The sequence below is a fragment of the Oncorhynchus kisutch genome, linkage group LG12 (assembly GCF_002021735.2).
Source record: "Oncorhynchus kisutch isolate 150728-3 linkage group LG12, Okis_V2, whole genome shotgun sequence".
NCBI classification, from domain to species: domain Eukaryota; kingdom Metazoa; phylum Chordata; class Actinopteri; order Salmoniformes; family Salmonidae; genus Oncorhynchus; species Oncorhynchus kisutch.
This window is the reverse complement of record NC_034185.2, coordinates 24,439,357-24,462,311: the sequence shown is the minus strand read 5'-3', so window position 1 is coordinate 24,462,311 and position 22,955 is coordinate 24,439,357. Positions and strand designations below refer to the sequence as shown.

The window sequence follows — 22,955 nt, the reverse complement described above, 5'->3', positions numbered from 1 at the left end:
AGATTTTAACAAAGCAAATTTGAGAACAAGGCTATCTAAATTCTATCAGCATATTGTCTGCAGAACTCGTGCGTGCAATACACTGGATCACTGCTACTCTAACTTCTGTGATGCATACAAGGCCCTCCCCCGCCCTCCCTTCGGCAACTCCGACCACGACTCCATTTTGCTCCTACCGTCCTATAGGCAGAAACTCAAACAGGATATACCTGTGACTAGAACTATTCAACGCTGATCCGAATCCACATTTCAAAATTGTTTTGATCACGCGGACTGGGAAATGTTCCGGGCAGCCTAAGAGAATAATATTGATTTATACGCTGATTCGTGAGTGAGTTTATAAGGAAGGGCATTGGAGATGTTGTACCCATTTTGACTAAAAACTTACCCTAACCAGAAATCATGGATACATGGCAGTATTCATGCAAAACTGAAAGCGCGAACCACTGCATTTAACCTTAGAAAGATGACTGGGAATATGGCCGAATATAAACCGTGTAGTTATTCCCTCCACAAGGCAATCAAACAAGCAAAATGTCAGTATAGGGCAAAAGTGGAGTCGCAATTCAACGACAGACGCATGTGGCAGGGTCTACAGGCAATTACAGACTACAAAAAGAAAACCAGTCACGTCATGGACACAGACGGCTTGCTTCCAGATAAATTAAACACCTTTGCCTGCTTTGAGGATAATGCAACCTCAGGAGGCTGAAGAAATTTGGCTTGTCACCTAAAACCTTCACAAACCTTTACAGATGCATAATTGAGAGCATCCTGTCGGGCTGTATCGCCGCCTGGTACGGCAACTGCACCGCCCACAGCCACAAGGCTCTCCAGAGTGGTGCGGTCTGCACAATGAATCACCGAGGTCAAACCACCTCTTCAGAACACCTACAGCATCCGATGTCACAGGAAGGCCAAAAAGATCAAGGACAACAACCACCCGAGCCACTGCCTGTTCACCCCGCTACCATCAAGAAAGCGAGGTCAGTACAGGTGCATCAAAGCTAGGAACGAGAGACTGAAAAACAGCTTCGATCTCAAGGCCATCAGACTGTTAAACAGCAATCACTATAAACAGCCATCACTGATACAGTGAGGCTGCTGCCTACATACTCAAAATCATTGGCCACTTTAATAAATGGATCACTAAATCATATCAAATGTATTTATATAGCCCTTCGTACATCAGCTGATATCTCAAAGTGCTGTACAGAAACCCAGCCTAAAACCCCAAACAGCAATCAATGCAGGTGTAGAAGCACTAGTCACTTTAATGTTTACATACCTTGCATTACTCATCTCATATGTATATACTGTATTCTATACCATCTATTGCATCGTGCCTATGCCCCTCAGTCATCGCTCATCCATATATTTATATGTACATATTCTTATTCCATTCTTATTCTTACTAAGATTTGTGTGTATTCGGTAGTTGTGGAATTGTTAGATTACTTGTTAGATATTACTGCACTGTCGGAACTAGAAGCACAAGCATGTCGCTACTCGCATTAACATCTGCTAACCATGTGTATGGAACCAATACATTTTTTTGATTTGTTCTTGGTTAGTTTCCTCTTATCATCCTCAAGGGAAACAATAACAGTTTATAAAGTCCTAGGTTGCCCCACATACTCCTGAACTGCACCTAATGAACCTCTCAGGCCTGGTCAACCACAGCCTCTGACATTCTACTGGTGATAGTACATCACTGCTTCTATGTTGTTGAGGGGCAATACATGTTTTCACTCTAAAAAAGTACTCAGGCAAGGGTGAAGATTGCTAGAAACTGACAGATAGATTGATAATAGCCCATCTCAAAAACCCTTTCATAATTAATTTGAGCACCACTAGTAGCTTCGTGTGATGTTTGATTAAATACATCAGTAATTTGCATCTGCATTAATAAAGCAGACCTGAACTCGAGAACCAACTTATTTCGTTGAACGGCAGCGATGTTTGTCAGAAACATTTATTCCAGTGCAAAAATGGACTAGAAAGTGCAAGTAGGTTAATTTGTCATTAAGTCAATATAATCTAAACTGGGTTTTGTGATATTTCATTAAGAGTTCGTCAGGACTTAGTTGATGGTTGGGTTTTGATTTGAACAATGCCCACACATACCCGATAAACAGCTGCGGTGATTGCGCTCTATCCGCAGAACACACCGGCACTAACTAAGTCTCCATTGACCCAGGTTTATTCGACAAAAGCAATGTCGCAACAAAAAAATGATTACATGTGTAATGGAAACGGAAGATAAACATTTCGAAAGATCGACAACAGTAGGCAGTTTTCCATTGACCCAGGTTTATTTGACTAAAGCGACGTCGATACACCATGTAGCCTAATGGAAACGGCAGATATATAGGACAATTTTTTTAAAGATCGACTAAAATGTTAGCCGTTTGACAGGGGTGGATTTTTCTTTTGTCAGTTTTGTTATTCCGACAAATGACGGAAACTGATAATTAGAATATGGCAAATATTAAATTGCTTACTATCCATGCTGGCTTTTGCGTCCAGGTAACTCACCCTAGCAGGCAATTATTGCGTCTATTTTCTATGGAAACGTTCTAAATGTCAACATTAAAAATAAATAAAAAACACTTGACAATGGAAACAGCTATTTTTATCTATTCAACGAGTGGATTTTTCGAATAGAGGATGATTGCCGAATAATTTGTAAGGTAGACGTGACGTCACCGCGTAACTATAAAGATCCACTCCACATTGCATTCAAAATGTATACTGCTTGCAACTAAAACATTTAGTTTCTCTTTCAAGAATGCCTGAATTGCGTCTTTTCTTTTCTGGTTGGCAAGTTTTACAATGTCACGGACCGTGTCAATACATTGGCACGTGAATAATTAGAATGTGGCAAATAAGGCTACATGAGACATGAAACAGGTGGGAGGGCATACAGGCGGTCACTGATTTATTACACAAGTTGCCTAAATCGGTAATGTTTTTATCGACACAAGATCGTTCTCATTGGAAATGCACCCTAGCAGGCAATTGTATTTTCTATGCGAACTTAAGTCGTGAAAAAACACACAATCACATAAGTTAATAGGAACATCGCTATTAGCGAGGTTTCCATCCAATTGGTGACATTTCAGATTTCATGCGAATATTCTAACATCTGCATAAAGACTATGAGCATTTCCCCACCAGTGGTGTTTCCAAACTGAATTTAACTGCAAATGTGTGTGTGCACTACATCACGCACAGCCTTTTATCTGCAACAAGTACACTGCAGTTATTCTGCATCCAAAATACCAGTTGACCGCAGATAAACTGCATTTAAAAAAAAGGGTATTGATATAACCAAGCGTTCCACCGACAGCCCTTGCATGATTTATTTTAGACAATTATCCAAACTTCTCGCATATTTTGTTTTGTCAACATTTTGAAACATCAAACATCCTCCGAAATGTTTCCATCAGGCCTGTCATGAAATGTTATCCGACGTACTTTACACACAAAAGTTTGATGGAAACAGTGAAACGGACCTGCCAAGCATCGTCTACATAAGACATTTTTTTACTTGAGAAATACTGCACCAAACACGTTACCTAGATGTAAAATTGCTTGAGTAAAATCCTGGCAAAAGCTGACGTGTTCTTCAATTCATTTAGACTATTGTCAGGAATTTATACTGGCTTTGTGCTTATGGTGACAAACATCAATAACTGTCACATCGAACCACTCTTAATGAATCTGCAGGAACACCTCTTTATAAGTCTATTGGTCTAACCAGTTAAGTGTAACTAAATGAATCAAAAATGTAATCTACATAATCCCAACGTAATTCTCTCATGAAGGCCATCAACAATAACTATTAATGCTGTATAATGATACGAGACAGGCACAGGAATACGTAATAAGGGTTTTTATTTCTCCATTTAAAACAACAAGTGCACAATACAACAGAGCAAAGGTACTCAACACCAATGGAGAAAAAAAACACAATGGGGAAGAGGGCACACTAAATCAGGGGGAACCAGGTGTGCGTAATGAGACAAGAACGACCTGAGTACCGGCCTCAGGGACAAGGTGTGGGTCAGTCAGGGCGCCAATGGTGAAAAACCCTGGTCAGCGAAGTGTCCAGGATGTCCACCGCAGGAACACATCGCCACTCCTCTGGGCCGTACCGCTCCCAGTCGATGAGGTACTGGAGACGCCCCACCTGACGCCTTGAATCTAGGACTTCACTGACCAAGTATGACGGACCTGGCTCGATGTCCAGAGGAGGAGGCAGGGCGTCACAGGGTCCAGCCTCAGCGAAGGGACCAGACACCACTAGCCTGAGGAGAGACATGAAAAGTCAACAGGGAGTTGCAAATGGTACGTTACCTCATTAACTCTCCTCAGGACTTTAAAAACGGACACACAAACCAAAGACTTAGCTTCCGGCAGGGTAGACGGAGGGGCAGGTTAAAGGTGGAGAGCCAGACCTGGTCGCCTGGAGAGAAAACAGGCGCCTCGTTGCAGTGGCGGTCGACCCGTTTCTTGTGCCAACACACGGCCCGCTGGAGACTAGTGTGCGCAGCGTTCCAGGTCTCCTCAGCGCACCGAAACCACTTGTCCACCGCAGGGGGCCTCAGTCTGGCTGGGATGCCAAGGTGTCGGGGCCGGCTGATACGCCTTTCCAGTGCGTGTTGGGGTGAGGTTAGTGGAGGAGGGAATGCCGCACGTACTCCGCCCAAGGTAGAAAACCCACCCACTCCCCCACCGGTCCTGACAGTAATACCTCAGGAACCTGCCCACTTCCTAATTAACCTGCTCCACCTGCCTATTAGCTTGAGGACAGTACCCAGAGGGGAGACTGACCATGATCCCCAGGTGTTCCATGAATTATTTCCATACAAGTGAGGTGAACTGAGGGCCACGGTCTGATGCAAAAGGCAGGCATCATGGTCGCAGGCAATGGTCAAAAACAAACAAAACCTCACAATCATACAAACAGAAAGAACTGAACTAAATAGGGAACTGATGAGACCGAACACAGGTGAAATCAATCAACAAAAATGAAAGACAGGGCTATGTTCCAGAACACAAAGAAACATGGCTATGTTCAAGAACACAAATAAAAAGAACAAGGTTGGCTAAGAAAAGAAAAGCAGAACCCTACAGGTAGCGTACACAGATTTGCAGACATTATCGCAGGTGCATCGAAATGTTTGTGTTTCTCGCTCCAACAGTGTAGTAAAACATAGCAATACAAAACAATACACACAATGTAAAAATAAAGAAATTAAGAAATGTCCGAACAAATCCAATTAATAACCCAAATAGCACTGTAACAGTAATCCAAATGCACTCTCATTTTTCGTCCACTTTCCCTCTCTCCGATTACCTTGGAGAGAGGACGCAGGAATTAAGCAAACCAATTGAGAAAAGGAGAGGCAGCCAGGAGAGGGGAAAGTGGCCGAAAATGTACTTGTATGAAATGAGACTCTCCTTCTCCAACACTTGTGTGAAACCCCAAAATAGGTGTATAAAGTGATTAAAACAAATGCAGCTAGTTGTGCAGGACATTTTAAAAATAAATGATAAGGAACACATGTTTGAGTGCATTCCTTCGATAAAACAATAACTGATTCAAAGGGGGTGTGGCAGATTTCAACATTGTTCTGAGAAGGATACACTTCTGCATCCTCACCAAAAGGAGGCTATCGTGGAGGGGAGGACCGTCTTCCCATTTGCCTACAAACGAATTGGAACAACTCCTCGACCACTCAATACTTATCGGTTTCCGGGTTACGGAGAAGAGAGGACGGGAAAGAGAGGGCTAAGGACGGACTCTGTCAAATGACAAAAGGCCATTGAATTGAATGGGGAGACCCGTTCTATTCATTATATTTCTATGGTTGACATCCTTCATCCGGGACACGGTTAGTCCCCCCTGCTTTGCAGACACGCGCTGACTCTCACGGTCTGTACGATGACATCACGGGGTATAGGAATGGCGGCTCTGGCTGATGGAGGAAAGAGCCAAAAGACCCTGAAACTTTACTTCTAACATAATTAAGAAAGATTTTAAATTGATTGAAACAACATACGGTAACGGAATAGAACCGGAAGAACTCGAATTCCGGTTGATTTACTGTTCAATAGCGACATCCAGTCTCGGAAGTTGATTACTGGCACTGCTGACTTCAGGCTAACGTTGTTAGTTAAGCTACCTGCTAATATCATATAGCTAGCTTGTTTAGCTAACGTTGGTAGCTACGTCAGTCATTATTTACTCACATTTTATTGATTGATAAATTCATAATTATCCGAAATAAATCATTGTTCTAATTAGTCGGCACGTAATATTGCTACTAGGCTAGTTTCTGAGGACATTCACGAAGGTGAAATACAAAAAAATTAAACCCTTCTTGCCATAGCTAGCTAGCTAACTACAGTAGTATTTAGCTAAGCTGAGAAACTAGCAAAGCTGACCAGCAACGTCGCTCCTCTCGCCTTGTTGAGTCCAGTTATCACAAGGATAACAAAATTAGTCTGCTGATCGCGTACTTTTGATGCCATAATGGAAAGTTTAACGTTAACTGATGTGGAGCAGAAGTATTACTCCGATTTGTTCGTTTATTGCGATACGGACAACACCAAGAAAGTGGCTTCCAACGGCAAAGTTCTTGATCTTTTCCGGGCGGCCCAGCTACCCAGTGAGGTTGTCCTGCAGGTAAGCTAGCTAATGTATCAATCTGTGAAGTGTGATAGAGATTTATTGTATGTGGCGTGCTTGTTGACTGGTGAACGTGACAAGACACCTTCTTCTAACGTTAGCCAGTTGCAAAGCCCCTTTTCACTTTGCAAACTGCTAACCAAGTATGCTACCCAGAGGAAGTTAGCAAGTTGCTAGCATTCCATTAACTACATGGGCAAACTGATGTTAATAGACATGTTCTTTCAGCACCATATTTATTTCCAATGTTCTTCTAGCTATCTCTCTGCTTGATAGTCTTACAATTTTAATTATTAGCTACCTAACAGTCTATAGCCCACTTCCTTCCTTGTGCAGTTGATACTTAGTTGATGACTGGATACAAAGTTTACAATAATATTGTCCATATTAAACAGACACAATCTTATTTGTATTACCTTGATTATATAGGTCGTTATCAATAAAACATAATACTGTGCAGAGTGATCGATTTGGCTGCTGGGGGGTAATGCGACCCCCACCTTTTGCTATTAACGACAATTGTGTGTGTGTGCATATATATGTATGTATGTGTGTATGTATGTATGTATGTATGTATGTGTGTGTGTATGTATATGCATGTACCTTTAACGAGACAGGTCAGTGACTGCCTACAATGACTGCCTACACCGGCCAAACCCAGATGACACTTGGCCAATTGTGTTCCGCCCTTTGGGACTCCCAATCACAGCCTGGATTTGAACCAGGATGTCTGTAGTGACGCCTCAAGCACTGAGATGCAATGCCATAGACCGCTGCGCCACTCAGGAGTCCAGCTATGTGTCGTTTTCAAGGGATTGTTAAATAAATGTTATAACTATTTGGTTTTATTATCATCACCTCTTGATATACACATTTCCGATTATTCCAAATGTTTAGCTCTATCATCCAAGTTAATCAGCAATTAACTGCATGCTTAATCATGATCAGTTAACATCCATTGATCATGTATTTTCAGATAAGTGAGGGTAGCCTATCAATTTGGTATGTAGCTAAATGTGTAGTCAAACATGTTATTAGCTAGTTAGCCAATTTGTCATGGTCCATCAATCAATGAAGCCTATCATGTCTGTCAATAGTGATTAAACACTCTTAAAAGTAATGTAAAAGTAATGTTAAAGTAAAGTCATGTTAAAAATTTGATAATGATAGCCAACTTCACTAGGTTGGCCTACGTTGATTGGAGAAAAAAAGTACATTACCTCTACTTACCACTATGTTTAGCCAAGTGTACAAAGTTTCTACCGGTAGCTTACCAAGTAAACATTATCAACTAACAGTACATCGGCAAATACATCCCTTCTGCTTGACATGCAGAGCCCACAAAGGATGGGAAATTAACCTAAACCACTCATACTTGACAGGTCTAGTTCACTTTTATATCACTCAAATATCCAATTGATGGTGGCCAATATTGAGAGATATTGTGAAACTACCCTAACCCTCTGAAATTACATGATCAATTGATGTTTACTGATCATGATAAACATGCAGGTACTTGTTGTATAACTCTGATAGAGCTACATTAGCTCCTGATCATGACTCTCATTTCCATGACATTACATTAGACTTCAGAGTCATTGGATGAAGGCCTCTTCTGTACTGGGGCGTTTTGTTAAGAACCCAGAAGCTTGGGATGAACATTAATACGCATCACTTGCGGTACGGTATCTTTTAATATCACCAAGAAATAATAAAGAAAAGGTTAAATTGATACCCACCTTTTTTACAGGGTTAGTGAGTATTTAGCATTTTTTATTTGAAATTAAAGTAAAGGGCTTTATGTTTCTAGACATGTATCGCAATTGAGAATCAATTCATGTTTTAGATGGAGAATTTGGTTGTTTGGGCCGCAAGAGCCAGTCTAACTCAGCAAATAAGGAATAACGGTAGGCTCCTTTTCCTTAAGAGTGCATATTCGGCTATAGCTAAATGTGCACAATTGTTTCGCATGGAATAATCTGAAATGTCATTCTATGCTCTTCAAGAGGTGATAATATTACAACCAAGTAGTTAACATTTATTTTACAATCCCTTGAAAACAGCACACAGTTGTAAAAGGTTTTATCTGAGCTGGGGGTCCCCCCCCCCCAGCAGGCAAATCGAAAGTGCTGCACCTTTATTGTGACGGTTTGTTGATAATGACCTATCCAAAGGTCAAAGTGCTCATTTGAATGATTTATCAAATCCAAGATGTAAAGTCAGTAGAATGTGCGTTGTAGCACAGACATAGTTCTGTTCAGCTTGCCTATTTCTTTGTATATTTGTGCTATTATCAATTTCTGGGCTGACATCAACATTAACATTACTGTCACGGTTGAAGGATTTCTGGGCTGTCTTTCATTCGAAGTGTCAGTTATTGACCGGCTCAGTCTAATTCCTCAGCCATTTGTCCTGGTGTACATAATTAACTTGCTATTTTTTTGGGCCATGATTTCTTCCTCCTGCAGAAACACAAGACTAATAGTTTCTGCTATGGTTGTTTAGTGTACTGAAGAATAGGCTTTATACATGATCCATAAATCTGAGATGTGAAATGCTTCCTGGGTCTGTCAGTTTGACCGCCTATTTCACATTGAAATGATGCTGACTCAGTAGGCCTAGGCTGGTAGCACCCATTTTTTTTTTTACCAACGTTGGTCTTACCCTATAGCACTGCAATGCTAAAGGCGTACACCTCTCCATATTCAGATAGTGCATGTTCCTTTTAGACATTACAGACCATTTTGTGCAGACACAAGTCACATTGCTCATTAAGCACGCAAAGCAACAACTGTCTTCCTGTGTTAGGAAGCAATGTCCTTGGAACTTTCTCTGCGAGAGACTGCAGCATTCTCCCCATTATAACATTTTGGCACAAAACAGTAGTGCATTAACAGAATGAGTTTGTATCACTCTACAGACTGATGTTGGTAATATTTTGTTGTCTCAGATAACAGAGCTCTGTGGAGCCACTCGCCTGGGCCATTTTGGAAGGAGCCAGTTTTACATTGCACTGAAACTCATCGCTGTAGCCCAGTCTGGACTGCCTCTCCGGGTAGAGAGCCTCAATTCTGGTGAGTAAACATGTCTAGAATTCTCCAACTATTAGAAATGGACCCCTAAAATATGGGGCAGGGTATAGCACTGGACAATGTTTAAATCTTTGTATGCCTTCGGTCTGGTTATATTTAAAATCAACCTGCTGATATTGAAGGGACAGTAGTAAAGAACACATGACTATACAATGGCATTTATTTGACTTCAAACGTTGCAACAGGAGAGCTGATTGCATAACTTCAAAGATGGAATAAGGATAGCCTACACTTACCAACTTCTTCCCTGATTCAGAGGGGTTGGGTTAGTTGCATTCAGTTGTGCAACTGACTAGGTTTCCCATTTGAATCAATGGACACACAGTAGGGCCGAGACAATACCAATATCGCAATACTCGTTATTATCGTGGCAATTTAACAAAACACAAAGCAGACTTAACTTATTTAGTAAAACAGACACAATGTTGGAAACAAACATCATTAATGACCAAATATCGCAATACTGGTACCGTCACAGCCCTAACACATGGGCCTAAAATACAAATAAGGTATGTTTTGGTATTGAACTGAATTTGCTCCCTAGAGATGAGCTGTTTTTAAATGTGTAGTATTCTGTCAAAACATGGAGGATATGTGCATCACTTGGGAGACTCACCCAAGTCTCATATCTGTCTATTAATAAGCAACAGGATGCAAATATATGGATGGTTCAGAGATAGAGCATTGGTGAGCATTTGCAGGAAATAAAGGCATCCCTGTAGGGTTAAGATACAAGAGAAGAATAGAGACTTAAGACAACAGGAAATTGCACAACCCAAACGGGCGGCTGGGCCAGTGAGATTGGAGGAAAATACTCCAAGTTGCCCTTCAGAACATGAACATCAGGTTTTTTCCCCGTCTTTTTTAGCCGCCACCTTTTTTTTGTCCTGTGTTTGGTCTTTCTTTACCTCCCACTTTCCTATTGTGGTTTGAAAAGGTTCATGGTCCCCCAGACTACCCTCCACACCTCCCCGAGAACACCCCACCCTTTTAGCCTACTACCCCAGTTTGGTGGACACAAAAGCAAACAAACCAAGAAAAAACTAACAAAAGAATCACTCCCACACACAAGCAATTACCCTGACAAACTACAAAAAGACATAAAAACACACACACATTAACTCAACAAAGAAAAACAACTAGAATTGTCATATGACTACATCAAGCTTTGTAAAGCACCTTTGAGATATATATATATACACACACACACACACACACACACGTTGTCAATCTTGTAATACTTAACTTGATCTGGTTTTCAATATCAACACTTTTGTTGTGATAAGCCATGCTAGACTACAACAACTGACTTGTCAAGACAACTAGCTGGAGCGGATTTGAGGTAGTGCTGTTATCTAGCAGTGTTTTTCATCCACAGTCAAGGACTTGCCTCTGCCTCGCTTTGTTGTGGCCAAAAATGAGCAGGAGGCCAGACACACAGCCATGTACCCCGACTTGGAGAACCAGGGGCCTTACCAGGGTGTGATTCCACGACCCCCTGGCCGAGGGCAGGTCAAGAAGGTGTCTGCCCACGAGGTCATCCAGCCCTGTGTGCCCACAGTAGAACCACAGGTCAGTCATAATAATTCTTCCCGCCTGGAGAAGTAGTTTAGATATCATGCTCAATAAGAGCTGGTATTTTGATAGTGGTGAAAGTTTGATATAGCCTACATGTTGGAAAAGGCAAGGAAATCAAAATTTATTTGATACAAACCAATTTGTATTATCCTTTTTTCAAGAAACTGAGACAGATCTAACTTTGATAGACATACGTTTTATCTAATGTTTACCCCTCTGCAGCCCGACACCACATCCCCAGTGGTATCTCCCCACCAGTCCCCTCCCACCTCGCCTCATGCCTGGAGAAAGCACAAACGGCAGGCAAGCGGGGGGAACGTAGAGAGACCTCCTGTGGTGGTGGCAGGTGCTGTCTGGACACCTTTCAGAGAAGCACAATCAGGTACACACTCTACTCTGCAAACGGTATCCTCTGCGAAGATGACAATCTGGCGATGGAGATGTCCAATAATGCGTCTTATTGACGTTCACCATCCTGTAACTTTTGCATGTCTTAAATAAATTTGAGGTTCAGCCAATAAACAGAACTGGTTTGTTTCCTGACGAGGATGTTGATGTCATACAATGCTGTGAAAAAGTATTTGCCCCTTTTCTAATTGTAGCTACTTTTGCATATTTTTTTATACTAAATGTTATTAGATCTTCAACCAACACATAATAATAGATAAAGGGAACCTGAGTGAATAAATAACAAATTACGTACTTATTTCATGAGCAAAGTCGTCCAAAAAGTTATACTTTTGACTCATCTGTCCATAGAACATTCTTCCAAGAGTCTTGATGATCATCCAGGTGCTTTTTGGCAAACACGAGTCAACTTTTTGGATGAGATGGGTCCCATTTTTTTATGTCTGGTGAAAACCAAACCCTGCATTCCACAGTAAGAACCTCATACCAACGGTCAAGCGTGGTGGTAGTTTGATGGTTTGGGGATGCTTTGCTACCTCAGGACCTAGACGACTTGACTTAATAGAGCAGAATTCATGGTTCCTTCTATCAGGTAATTCTACAGGAGAATGTCAGGCCACCCGTCTGAAGCTGAAGCACAACTGGGTCATGTAGCAAGACAATGATCCAAAACACACCTACCTTCTTGCCCTTTGTGCTGTTGTCTGTGCCCAGTGTTTGTACCATGTTTTGTGCTGCTACCATGTTGTGTTGCTACCATTCTGTGTTGCTGTCTTGCTATGTTGTTGTCTTAGGTCTCTCTTTATGTAGCGTCGTGATGTGTGTTTTGTCCTAGATTTATATATTTTTATTTTTAATCCCAGCCCCTGTCCCCAGAGGAGGCCTTTTGGTAGGCCGTCATTGTAAATAAGAATTTGTTCTTAACTGACTTGCCTAGTTGAATAATTAAAATAAACATGAAAATGGTTAAAAAGCAACAAATTTGAAGTTTTGGAATAGCCTTGTCAAAGTCCAGACCTAATCCCAATTGAGATGTTGTGGCACGACTTGAAATGAGCACTTCATGCTTACACTCAGGGATATCTGTGGGTTTAAGGGAGCAATTACATTTTCACACAGGGGAATTGGGTGTTGAAGAACTTTTATTAAATAAAACAAATATACATTTTGTTATTGGTAAACTCAGGTTCTCTTTATCTAATATTAGGTTTTGGTTGAAGGTCTGATAACATTCAGTATCAAAAACATGCAAAAAATAGAGACAATCAAAAAATGGGGCAAACACTTCTTCACCGCACTGTCTCTCTGTAGTCCAGTCCTTCAACAGTTCTTGAGTATGCTCTCTACTGTTGCTAGAACGATCTTTGTGTAATCTAATGGCACTGTCTGAGGCTGTGTAACTATCCTCTCTCCATAGGACCTGTGGTGGTAGGTGATGGGATGTGGTCTGCCCACTCACCTCCCCCCGTTCAGGAAAGCTGGGTCAGTTTGAAAGATACTTATCCCCCCTCCTCCAGCAAAATGCCACCAATGCATCTCTCACCGTTCCAGGTAGTGCAGCAAATGCTTCCATGGACCTGTCATCTTTCTCACTTAAAGGCAGAGATGGAGGTTTATCTTAACTTCTTGTCTAGCCTACTTCACTATATGCTCTTTTTTGATGGCTTCAGTTTCCATTTCATAAAAATACATATTTCACTGCAATAAATCAGGAACAGTTCTGTGTCCAAATGAGCAAGATTCATTGTAAGTGGGTTGAGGTATTTGAAAACAAACACTTGCAAATCCTCTTCTGATACTCTTCTGTTTATTTCCCATTGTCCCACAGTCTGTGTATTCATTACCTATTAGTACTAATATCACAGCTCTTCCAAAGGATTATTTCAATCTGTTATTTTCCTCTAAATGTTTCACTTGGCTGCCTTTAGGAGAACTCTTCCATACGAACGGTTGCGTCTGTTACTACAGCCAATGAAATCCAAAGACAGTCCAGTAGCGGTTATGACGACCCCTGGAAAATCACGGACGAGCAGAGGCAGTATTACATCAATCAGTTCAAGACCATCCAGCCCGACCTCAACGGTTTCATTCCTGGTAAGTAGAGTGATCTTTGTCTGGAATAGGGTTGTAACTTTCCAAAAATGTCCAGGTTTTCCATTAAGCCTGGATGGAGGATTCTTGGAATGAGCAGAACATCAGGAATTTTCAACCAGGATTTCTGACAAACCAGGGAATTGAAGGACATTTTGCAACCCTAGTTTGAGACCACCTTTTACACTTGTTCCCATTTAAAGGTTACAGGGACTCTGGCTGTTAGGCCAATCATTGTAGTGTATCACTAACTGACTTTTTCCCTTTGTCTATATTACAGGTTCTGCCGCAAAAGAGTTTTTCACTAAATCAAAGCTACCTATTCTTGAACTGTCCCACATTTGGTAAGTTATTAGAAGGTGTGCTATTGGCTTTAGTTGAGATGTTCCCCATATCTAATGATAACATATGAGCTATCTGCTTCAGTTTTAATCTAGGAAGCTATATCAAAGAATGGAAAATATAACCTTCGGTAACTCCTCTTCAATTAATGAATTTGGCTACCAGTTGGTGAATTCACAAGGGATTCCAGCAGATTGCAATGCATGAGTGGGTTTAAATAAATATTCTCACATTCTTTGCATTACAGGGAGCTTTCGGATTTTGATAAAGACGGGGCGTTGACACTGGATGAGTTCTGTGCTGCATTTCATCTTGTTGTTGCTAGGAAAAATGGCTATGACCTTCCCGAAAAGCTGCCAGAGAGTCTTATGCCAAAGCTTATTGACTTGGATGACTCAGCAGGTAATCGCTCTTACTCTCCTACTGCTACATATTCTGAATCTGTCAAAATCTGCCCCGGGGACCATCTGCTGCAGACAGTTGATTTATGAAACACGGAAAGAAATAAGTGTGATTGAATGGAACAGTCATCCTGATGGTATAAATGTTCCATGTTCTAGAGGTTCCAGACCAGGCCCCTGACGTCGGCTACTCGGGCTCCCCCGTGGAGGTGACCCCAAACAAGTCCCCCATGCCCTCACTCAACCAGACCTGGCCTGATCTCAACCAGGGCAACGAGGTTGGACACAGCACCACCCCATGTTATCACTGTAGAAAAGGACATTATTGAACTTTTACCTTTCCAGCATTTTGTAAATGACTTCTCAATGAAATGATCGATAAGGTCCTTTCCATTGTGAGGTGTTAGTACCTATCCTCTTGCAGGACTTTCCTGATTCAGTACCTTTCTTATCCATTTCTGAGAAACACCACTTAGTACTTACTAATTTACATACTGTATATGTTTTGTCAGAAAGCTGCAATTGTTGATATTCTTATCAGTCCCAAAGTCAGTTTGCTCCATTTCTGTTTATCTAGTTATCACTAACCAGTTTCTAGCCAATATCCACCCCCTCCTCACTATTACTAATGGATGATATGTGATGATAAATGTAGTTCATCACCCCTCCTGTGGGAGAGCAGTGGGGTTTGTAACTGGGTCTGGAATCATCCTGTGTGTGCCGATCCATTGAGATGCCTGTGGTGCTGATGTACTTCTGCTCTTGTCTCTAGCAGTGGGAGACTTTTAGTGAACGCTCCTCCAGCTCACAAACTCTGACCCAATTTGATTCTAACATTGCACCAGCTGACCCTGTAAGTCAATCACCTAGTTTGCCTGTTTCTGTATTAATGATAATATTAACCCTTGGCCCCTTGATCTCTCTCTTAGAGTGCATGTACTTAATTCTGCTGAATCTGCCACAACGGAGGTGTCAATGTGATTTTGCTTGCTTAGCTTATTGCATACTCAACTTTCTGTCCCATATTAAAAATATGATATTGGGTTCTACAATATATTTATTTATTTTGACCTTTTATTTAACTAGGCAAGTCTATGTCCGGGCTATTTGATCAATTATAGCAGTATGAAATATCTTTCCCATATCTTCTGGTTTCTTAAATCTGCATAATTGCCACGCATATACAGTGGGGCAAAAAGTATTTAGTCAGCCACCAATTGCGCAAGTTCTCCCACTTAAAAAGATGAGAGGCCTGTAATTTTCATCATAGGTACACTTCAACTATGACAGAAAAAATGAGAAGAAAAAATATCCCGAAAATCACATTGTAGGATTTTTTTATGAATTTATCTGCAAATTATGGTGGAAAATAAGTATTTGGTCAATAACAAAAGTTTATCGCAATACTTTGTTATATACCCTTTGTTGGCAATGAGAGGTCAAATGTTTTCTGTAAGTCTTCACAATGTTTTCACACACTGTTGCTGGTATTTTGGCCCATTCCTCCATGCAGATCTCCTCTCGAGCAGTGATGTTTTGCGGCTGTTGCTGGGCAACACGGACTTTCAACTCCCTCCAAAGATTTTCTATGGGGTTGAGATCTGGAGACTGGCTAGGTCACTCCAGGACCTTGAAATGCTTCTTACGAAGCCACTCCTTTGTTGCCCAGGCGGTGTGTTTGGGATCATTGTCATGCTGAAAGACCCAGCCACGTTTCATCTTCAATGCCCTTGCTGATGGAAGGAGGTTTTCACTCAAAATCTCACGATACATGGCCCCATTCTTTCTTTCCTTTACACGGATCAGTCGTCCTGGTCCCTTTGCAGAAAAACAGCTCCAAAGCATTCTTTGTCCTCCAAACACGACGAGTTGAGTTTTTACCAAAAAGTTATATTTTGGTTTCATCTGACCATATGACATTCTCCCAATCTTCTTCTGGATCATCCAAATGCTCTCTAGCAAACTTCAGACGGGCCTGGACATGTACTGGCTTAAGCAGGGGGACACGTCTGGCACTGCAGGATTTGAGTCCCTGGCGGCGTAGTGTGTTACTGATGGTAGGCTTTGTTACTTTGGTTCCAGCTCTCTGCAGGTCATTCACTAGGTCCCCCCGTGTGGTTCTGGGATTTTTGCTCACCGTTCTTGTGATCATTTTGACCCCACGGGGTGAGATCTTGCGTGGAGCCCCAGATCGAGGGAGATTATCAGTGGTCTTGTATGTCTTCCATTTCCTAATAATTGCTCCCACAGTTGATTTCTTCAAACCAAGCTGCTTACCTATTGCAGATTCAGTCTTCCCAGCCTGGTGCAGGTCTACAATTTTGTTTCTGGTGTCCTTTGACAGCTCTTTGGTCTTGGCCATAGTGGAGTTTGGAGTGTGACTCTTTGAGGTTGTGGACAGGTGTCTTTTATACTGATAACACGTTCAAACAGGTGCCATTAATACAGGTCATGAGTGGAGGACAGAGGAGCCTCTTAAAGAAGAAGTTACAGGTCTGTGAGAGCCAGAAATCTTGCTTGCTTGTAGGTGACCAAATACTTTTTTCCACCGTAATTTGCAAATAAATTCATAAAAAATCCTACAGTGTGATTTTTCTGGATTTTTTTTCTTATTTTGTCTGTCATAGTTGAAGTGTACTTATGATGAAAATTACAGGCCTCATCTTTTTAAGTGGGAGAACTTGCACAATTGGTGGCTGACTAAATAATTTTTTGCCCCACTGTAAGCCTTTTCTAACCTTATAAACTGTTCTGACAGTATGAAAGGAGTTCTCGTTACAGTCAGAAAGGGAATGGATAGATTCCTTAAGGCATTATTATTGTGAGCTAATGATCAAACAAGAAACCTTTGTCCTTACAGGATACAGCTATTGTCCACCCTGTTCCCATCCGCATGACCCCAAGCAAGATCCATATGCAAGAGATGGAGCTGAAGAGAACCGGAAGTGGTAAGATGGTTTCCCCATATGATAACAGCACTTAAACACACTGAGCTCTGTCCTCTAAAGCAGTGTTCACTTTTGAGACTCCATCAACTAGCAACTCTCACGTATTTGGCTGGGAGTGGTGAAGGGATGCACTGTACCTTTTCTCTTAAGAACTGTTTAAAAAATATATATATACTGTTGATGGAATTGACTGTTTTTCTTTCTCATTCCTGCAGACCACACACATCCTACCAGTCCCCTGATGGCTAAACCACCTGAGCTCTCTGAAGAAACCAAGCTTGCCACCTCTATGAAGTTTGTAACAGCTAACTCTGGTAAGTGTCAAGGGATGTTCCATTATCATAAGGAACTTAGGACTATTGCAGTTTGTAGGTAAATCTATTGTAGAAAATGTCATGTGACCATAATTATATGGCATTTCCTTGAGGATTGGTTTAACAGAATAATCATGTTCTTTACTAAAGGTGATGGTTATAGCAGTTCAGATTCATATACTTCAGATCAAGACCCAATTACAAGTGTTGTAACAAGACAAAGGTAAGTTAGTCTCAATGTCTAGAGATAATAGATGCTTTCTTTATTGAAGCGCTTTTGAACAGTAAGCTCACTAGCCGTGTTGTCTGGGTTGTAGGTCTAATTCTGGGACCTCTCCTGAAGGTCTAAAGGTGGCGGCTGCCCCCCCACCACCCCCTCCCAGGCCCAACGCCTCCCACTCCCGCTCCTCCTCGCTAGACATGAACAGAAACTTTGCCGCTCACCCCACAGGGCCACAGCAATCTGGAGTCGTGGCCTGTCCTCCAGCCATACCTCCTAGGCCGCTACCCACACAGGTAGAAAGCCAATACAGACAGAAGAAATGTTGCCACCTCTGGGTAGTCTTTTTTTTAATAGGAAATATACACATTGAAATGCTGAAATCTCTTCCCTTTGTCTTTTCTTGTCCATACGCTCTATTCACTCTACACAGTCTACAGTCATTGACCATGTACTCTCCAGTTCAAGGTTGTGTTCAGTTTTCAACATGCAGTGTTAAGTCTGAACTCTGTCTATCCTATCCCCTTTGTCCCCAGACCTCTGGTCCTCATAGTGGGCATCGCTCGGATGAGGGCCTGGCAGCTCACTCCACTACCTCGCCCCAGCAGATCCCAGAGCAGCCCAACTTCGCTGACTTCAGTCAGTTCCAGGCGTTCGCTGCCTCAGATCAGCCCAGTGACGACGGGGAGAAGCACCCAGAAAGTCTGCCAGTGAGTCAGACATACAGTATAATACAGAACCTGTTCTATCAGCTGTGCTCTGTTATAAGAAAAGAGACTGAGACTGTGTGTGCTCTGTTCACAGGTAGAGAAGTCTACAGAAGGGGCTGGGCCTTTGAGAACTGTGAAGATTGACAACCAGGAAGATAGAGCTGCAGCTACTGTGAACTCTGTAAGTAGTGGACTTACTGAGACCATGATGCCAATACTGGGGGCCTAAATGTCCTCATTTGTTCAGATGATTTATACAGTGGGTTTGTTTTTTTCCTGTCAGGCCAAAGGGTCCATCATGGCCCCCCCGCCCAAACCTGTCCGCCGGAGACTGAAATCCGAGGACGAACTCCAGGATGAAGCCCTCCCCCCGAAGTCTAATGTCATAGCCACTGTTCTAGCTACACTGCCATCCATTCCCAGGTAGGAACAGGGGTTTCAAAGGAATCTCAAATCAAATTTTATTTGTCACATACACATGGTTAGCAGATGGTAATGCGAGTGTAGCAAAATGCTTGTGCTTCTAGTTCCGACAATGCAGTAATATCCAACTAGTAATCTAACCTAACAATTTCACAACACTTACCTTATGCACACAAGTGTAAAGGAATGACTAAGAATATGTACATAAAATAATATGTGAATGAGTGATGGTATAGAACGGCATAGGCAAGATGGAGTAGATGGTATAGAGTACAGTATATACATATGAGATGAGTAATGTAGGGTATGTAAACATATAAAAGTGGCATTGTTTAAAGTGGCTAGTGATACATTACATCAATATGCAGTAGATGGTATAGAGTACAGTATACATATGAGATGAGTAATGTAGGCTATGTAAACATATGAAGTGGCATTGTTTTTAAAGTGGCTAGTGATACATTTTTCATCAATTTTTACATTATTAGTGGCTGGAGTTGAGTCAGTATGTTGGCAGCAGCCACTCAATGTTAGTGGTGGCTGTTTAACAGTCTGATGGCTTTGAGATAGAAGCTGTTTTTCAGTCTCTCGTTCCCTGCTTTGATGCACCTGTACTGACCACGCCTTCTGGATGATAGCAGGGTGAACAGGCAGTGGCTCGGGTGGTTGTTGTCCTTGATGATCTTTTTGGCCTTGTGACATCGGGCACATAGTAAATCTGAATAGTGACTGGTCTGTGGTTGTTGATTATACATTAGATTCCGTAGTTAACATCAGGAACGAACTTAAAACTCTCTTGAATACTTTTTACAGGTCTGTTGGTAAGGATAAAAAAGCAATTCAAGCCTCTATCAGAAGAAACAAGGAAACCAACACAGTTTTGGCCAGACTCAACAGTGAATTACAGCAACAGCTAAAGGTATAGGAGTGATTACAATAATACATGCATGCATGCTAGCTAGCTATTCTGTTACTAAAATGAACCTGATGCTTATTTTGGAAAATGTTATCTTCTCGAAATCCAAGCCTTTAACAAGGTTAAACTTTAGTCCTTGTTTGAGTATTGTTTATCTTGTTGTTTTTAATTCATAGGATTTACTAGAAGAGAGGATATCTTTGGAGGTTCAACTGGAACAGCTCAGACCATTTTCCCATTTGTAACCTGTGTGTGTGAGGAGGACAAGTCCACGAGAGAAGATAGGAGAGACCTGAAGGGGCCTTTTGTGTGATGCACATGTTATCTCCACTGTCCATTCCCTCTGCATTCTGCTGTCTCTGTGGGAACCAGATGGACTGACCGACCGTCTGTCTGTCGGACGGTCTGCCTGATGGTCTGACAGTCTGTCTGACGGTCTGTCTGTTTTTCAGACGGTGTGTCTGACGGATGGACGGACGGTCGGTCTGACTGACTGACTGACGGACTGACCGCCTGTCGGTCGGACTGACGGTCGGTTTGCAACAACACACCCTGACTCGCCCTCATCAGACAGAACAGTCTTTCCAAAGGGGCTGGGATAGGAATGTTACAAATATTGGCACTTTTATTTATCAAAGAATAGGCAAAGATTACTCTGGACGTCAATCCCTTATACTATATCACAGGCCCCGGGGCCAGACTGACAGGCACTGAATTGGAACTTGAGTCATGGGGTACTGAAGGCCGAGTTCCCTCCCTCATTCTTCCCCATGATGACAAGTGTCCAGTAGAGGAGCACTCTGGGGTCTGCCTGTGCTGTGTGTGGGCCTGGTCTCCTGGGACCTGTCGAGGACAGATAATCATGCCAGTGAAGGCATTGTGAGGAGTCTACAGGAGATAACTCTCTATCCTGGAGCGCTTTGGACTGATCATGTGACAGGAATGAATTCATGTTCCAGTTTATTACAGCATCCCGCTACGCGGAGGGCTATTCTGTCCATATGCGTCTCTGTATACATGTGTGCTGTATGTATGGTGTGTGTTTGGATTTATTTGGGCACGCAATGGTTACATAAACGGCATGATGAAATGAGTGTGTATGTATATTTTTTTCTTCCACTAGTCTTCTGCAATTTAATCTGTAACAAAATGAGCTGTGTTACTATGTGAAGTGATTGACCCCCAGATGACAGACCACATTTTTGTTTTTGCTCCTGGCTCTGTAGTTGCTCATGCTGACGCTGCCTGTGCCTCTTACGGTACATAAATTGAATCAGTCCTGCCCCAAACACAAGGTTCCCTGTGAGATATGATAACCAACTATGGAAGCGAGACCAGAATGAAACGACTGCACTTTTCCCCTGTTTTTTTTTTCTTTTTCTTTTTTTTCTGGTCCACACCCCCGCATGTTGTTCATGCTCTTATCTAGTATGAAGACAGTGCTTAAATTACAAACCACTTGATTTCTACCTGTATACGGTATCTTACCTAGTCTGACATTTGTGTTGGTAACTATACCTTGTATAACTGTCTTTTTGTTTTTCTGGAACTTCTTGTGTTTTCTTAATTTCTTAACCTGTCTTCAAAAGCCTTACTCCTGGCGTTCAGGTTTCCACTGTAATCTATTCTCCCTGTATTGAACCAAGTTGAGCCTTCTTTTCCCTGCTGTTCAGGTTGATGTACTGTATAAGGGGTATGTTGTATATTGTATATGATACACACCTTTTGATCTCATATGTACATTTGCATTAATTGCTGACTAACAGCAAATATTCTATTTAATTGCTTATATTATGGCTGTGTGATCATAGATGTTTAACTGCATGGATGTATCTCTGCAGAATGAACTAGCAGCTGTGTGATTTTTACACAAAATAAAAACTGCACAATATTTTAACTGCCTTTTTACCAGGCCTAATTTATTTTATTGATGATTTGACTCAAGGAAGAACTTACAAATGTGTATATTGCTACGGTTTTAACACTATCAATTTATGCATTCCAGTCTGACATACAAGTTAACTTCTCCCCTGGTGTAACATTTCTCAAGCAAAAGGTATGTAGTGTATAAGCTGGAAGTAGATGCCTAAGTGGTGTCCATTTGTTTACTAAAATTAGGCGAGAGGTGGTAGGGTTAGGGGAAAATATGTCAAGGCAAAGGGTGGCTACTTTGAAGAATCTCAAATATAAAATATATTTTGATTTAACTCTACTTTTTGTTGTTGTTACTACATGATTCCCTATGTGTTATATCATAGTTTTGATGTCTTCACTATTATTCTACAGTGAATGTATGAAATAGTAAAAAGGAGAGAGGAAAAACTGGAAGGAGTAGGCGTGTCCTAACTTTTGACGAGTACTGTGTGTAAATATACAGTGGGGCAAAAAAGTATTTAGTCAGCCACCAATTGTGCAAATTTTCATCATAGGTACACTTCAACTATGACAGACCAAAATGAGAAGAAAAAGAATCCAGAAAATCACATTGTAGGATTCTTAATGAATTTATTTGCAAATTATGGTGGAAAATAAGTATTTGGTCACCTACAAACAAGCAAGATTTCTGGCAAAATTGTAGACCTGCACCAGGCTGGGAAGACTGAATCTGCAATAGGTAAGCAGCTTGGTTTGAAGAAATCAACTGTGGGAGCAATTATTAGGAAATGGAAGACATACAAGACCACTGATAATCTCTCTCGATCTGGGGCTCCACGCAAGATCTCACCCCGTGGGGTCAAAATGATCACAAGAACGGTGAGCAAAAATCCCAGAACCACACGGGGGGACCTAGTGAATGACCTGCAGAGAGCTG

The 22,955-nt window shown here is 41.7% G+C and overlaps 1 protein-coding gene and 1 long non-coding RNA gene across 4 annotated transcripts; one reads left to right on the top strand and one right to left on the bottom strand.

The window, feature by feature from the left end:
- Positions 1–3,883: 3,883 nt before the first annotated feature.
- Positions 3,884–5,796, bottom strand: LOC116376510 (uncharacterized). Its single transcript, XR_004211915.1, has 2 exons — positions 4,405–5,796; positions 3,884–4,313 (listed from the first exon to the last, which is right to left on the bottom strand). It is a non-coding gene; the product is annotated as an uncharacterized LOC116376510 (long non-coding RNA).
- Positions 5,792–22,051, top strand: LOC109900751 (ralBP1-associated Eps domain-containing protein 1). 3 transcript variants are annotated; one of them, XM_031837178.1, is made up of 19 exons: positions 5,792–6,697; positions 9,651–9,774; positions 11,171–11,364; positions 11,593–11,752; positions 13,196–13,260; positions 13,707–13,872; positions 14,150–14,213; positions 14,459–14,613; positions 14,772–14,890; positions 15,385–15,465; positions 17,473–17,560; positions 17,776–17,874; positions 18,025–18,097; positions 18,192–18,390; positions 18,631–18,804; positions 18,899–18,985; positions 19,088–19,227; positions 20,041–20,146; positions 20,320–22,051. In XM_031837178.1, the coding sequence occupies exons 1-19, from the start codon at positions 6,545–6,547 to the stop codon at positions 20,386–20,388; spliced, it is 2,316 nt and encodes a 771-aa protein (XP_031693038.1). In that variant the 5' UTR covers positions 5,792–6,544; the 3' UTR covers positions 20,389–22,051. The 3 variants fall into 3 exon arrangements, with proteins under 3 accessions (XP_031693038.1, XP_031693037.1, XP_031693040.1); XM_031837177.1 differs by having other exon boundaries at positions 13,196–13,329; XM_031837180.1 differs by lacking the exon at positions 15,385–15,465 and having other exon boundaries at positions 13,196–13,329.
- The last annotated feature ends 904 nt before the right edge of the window (positions 22,052–22,955 follow it).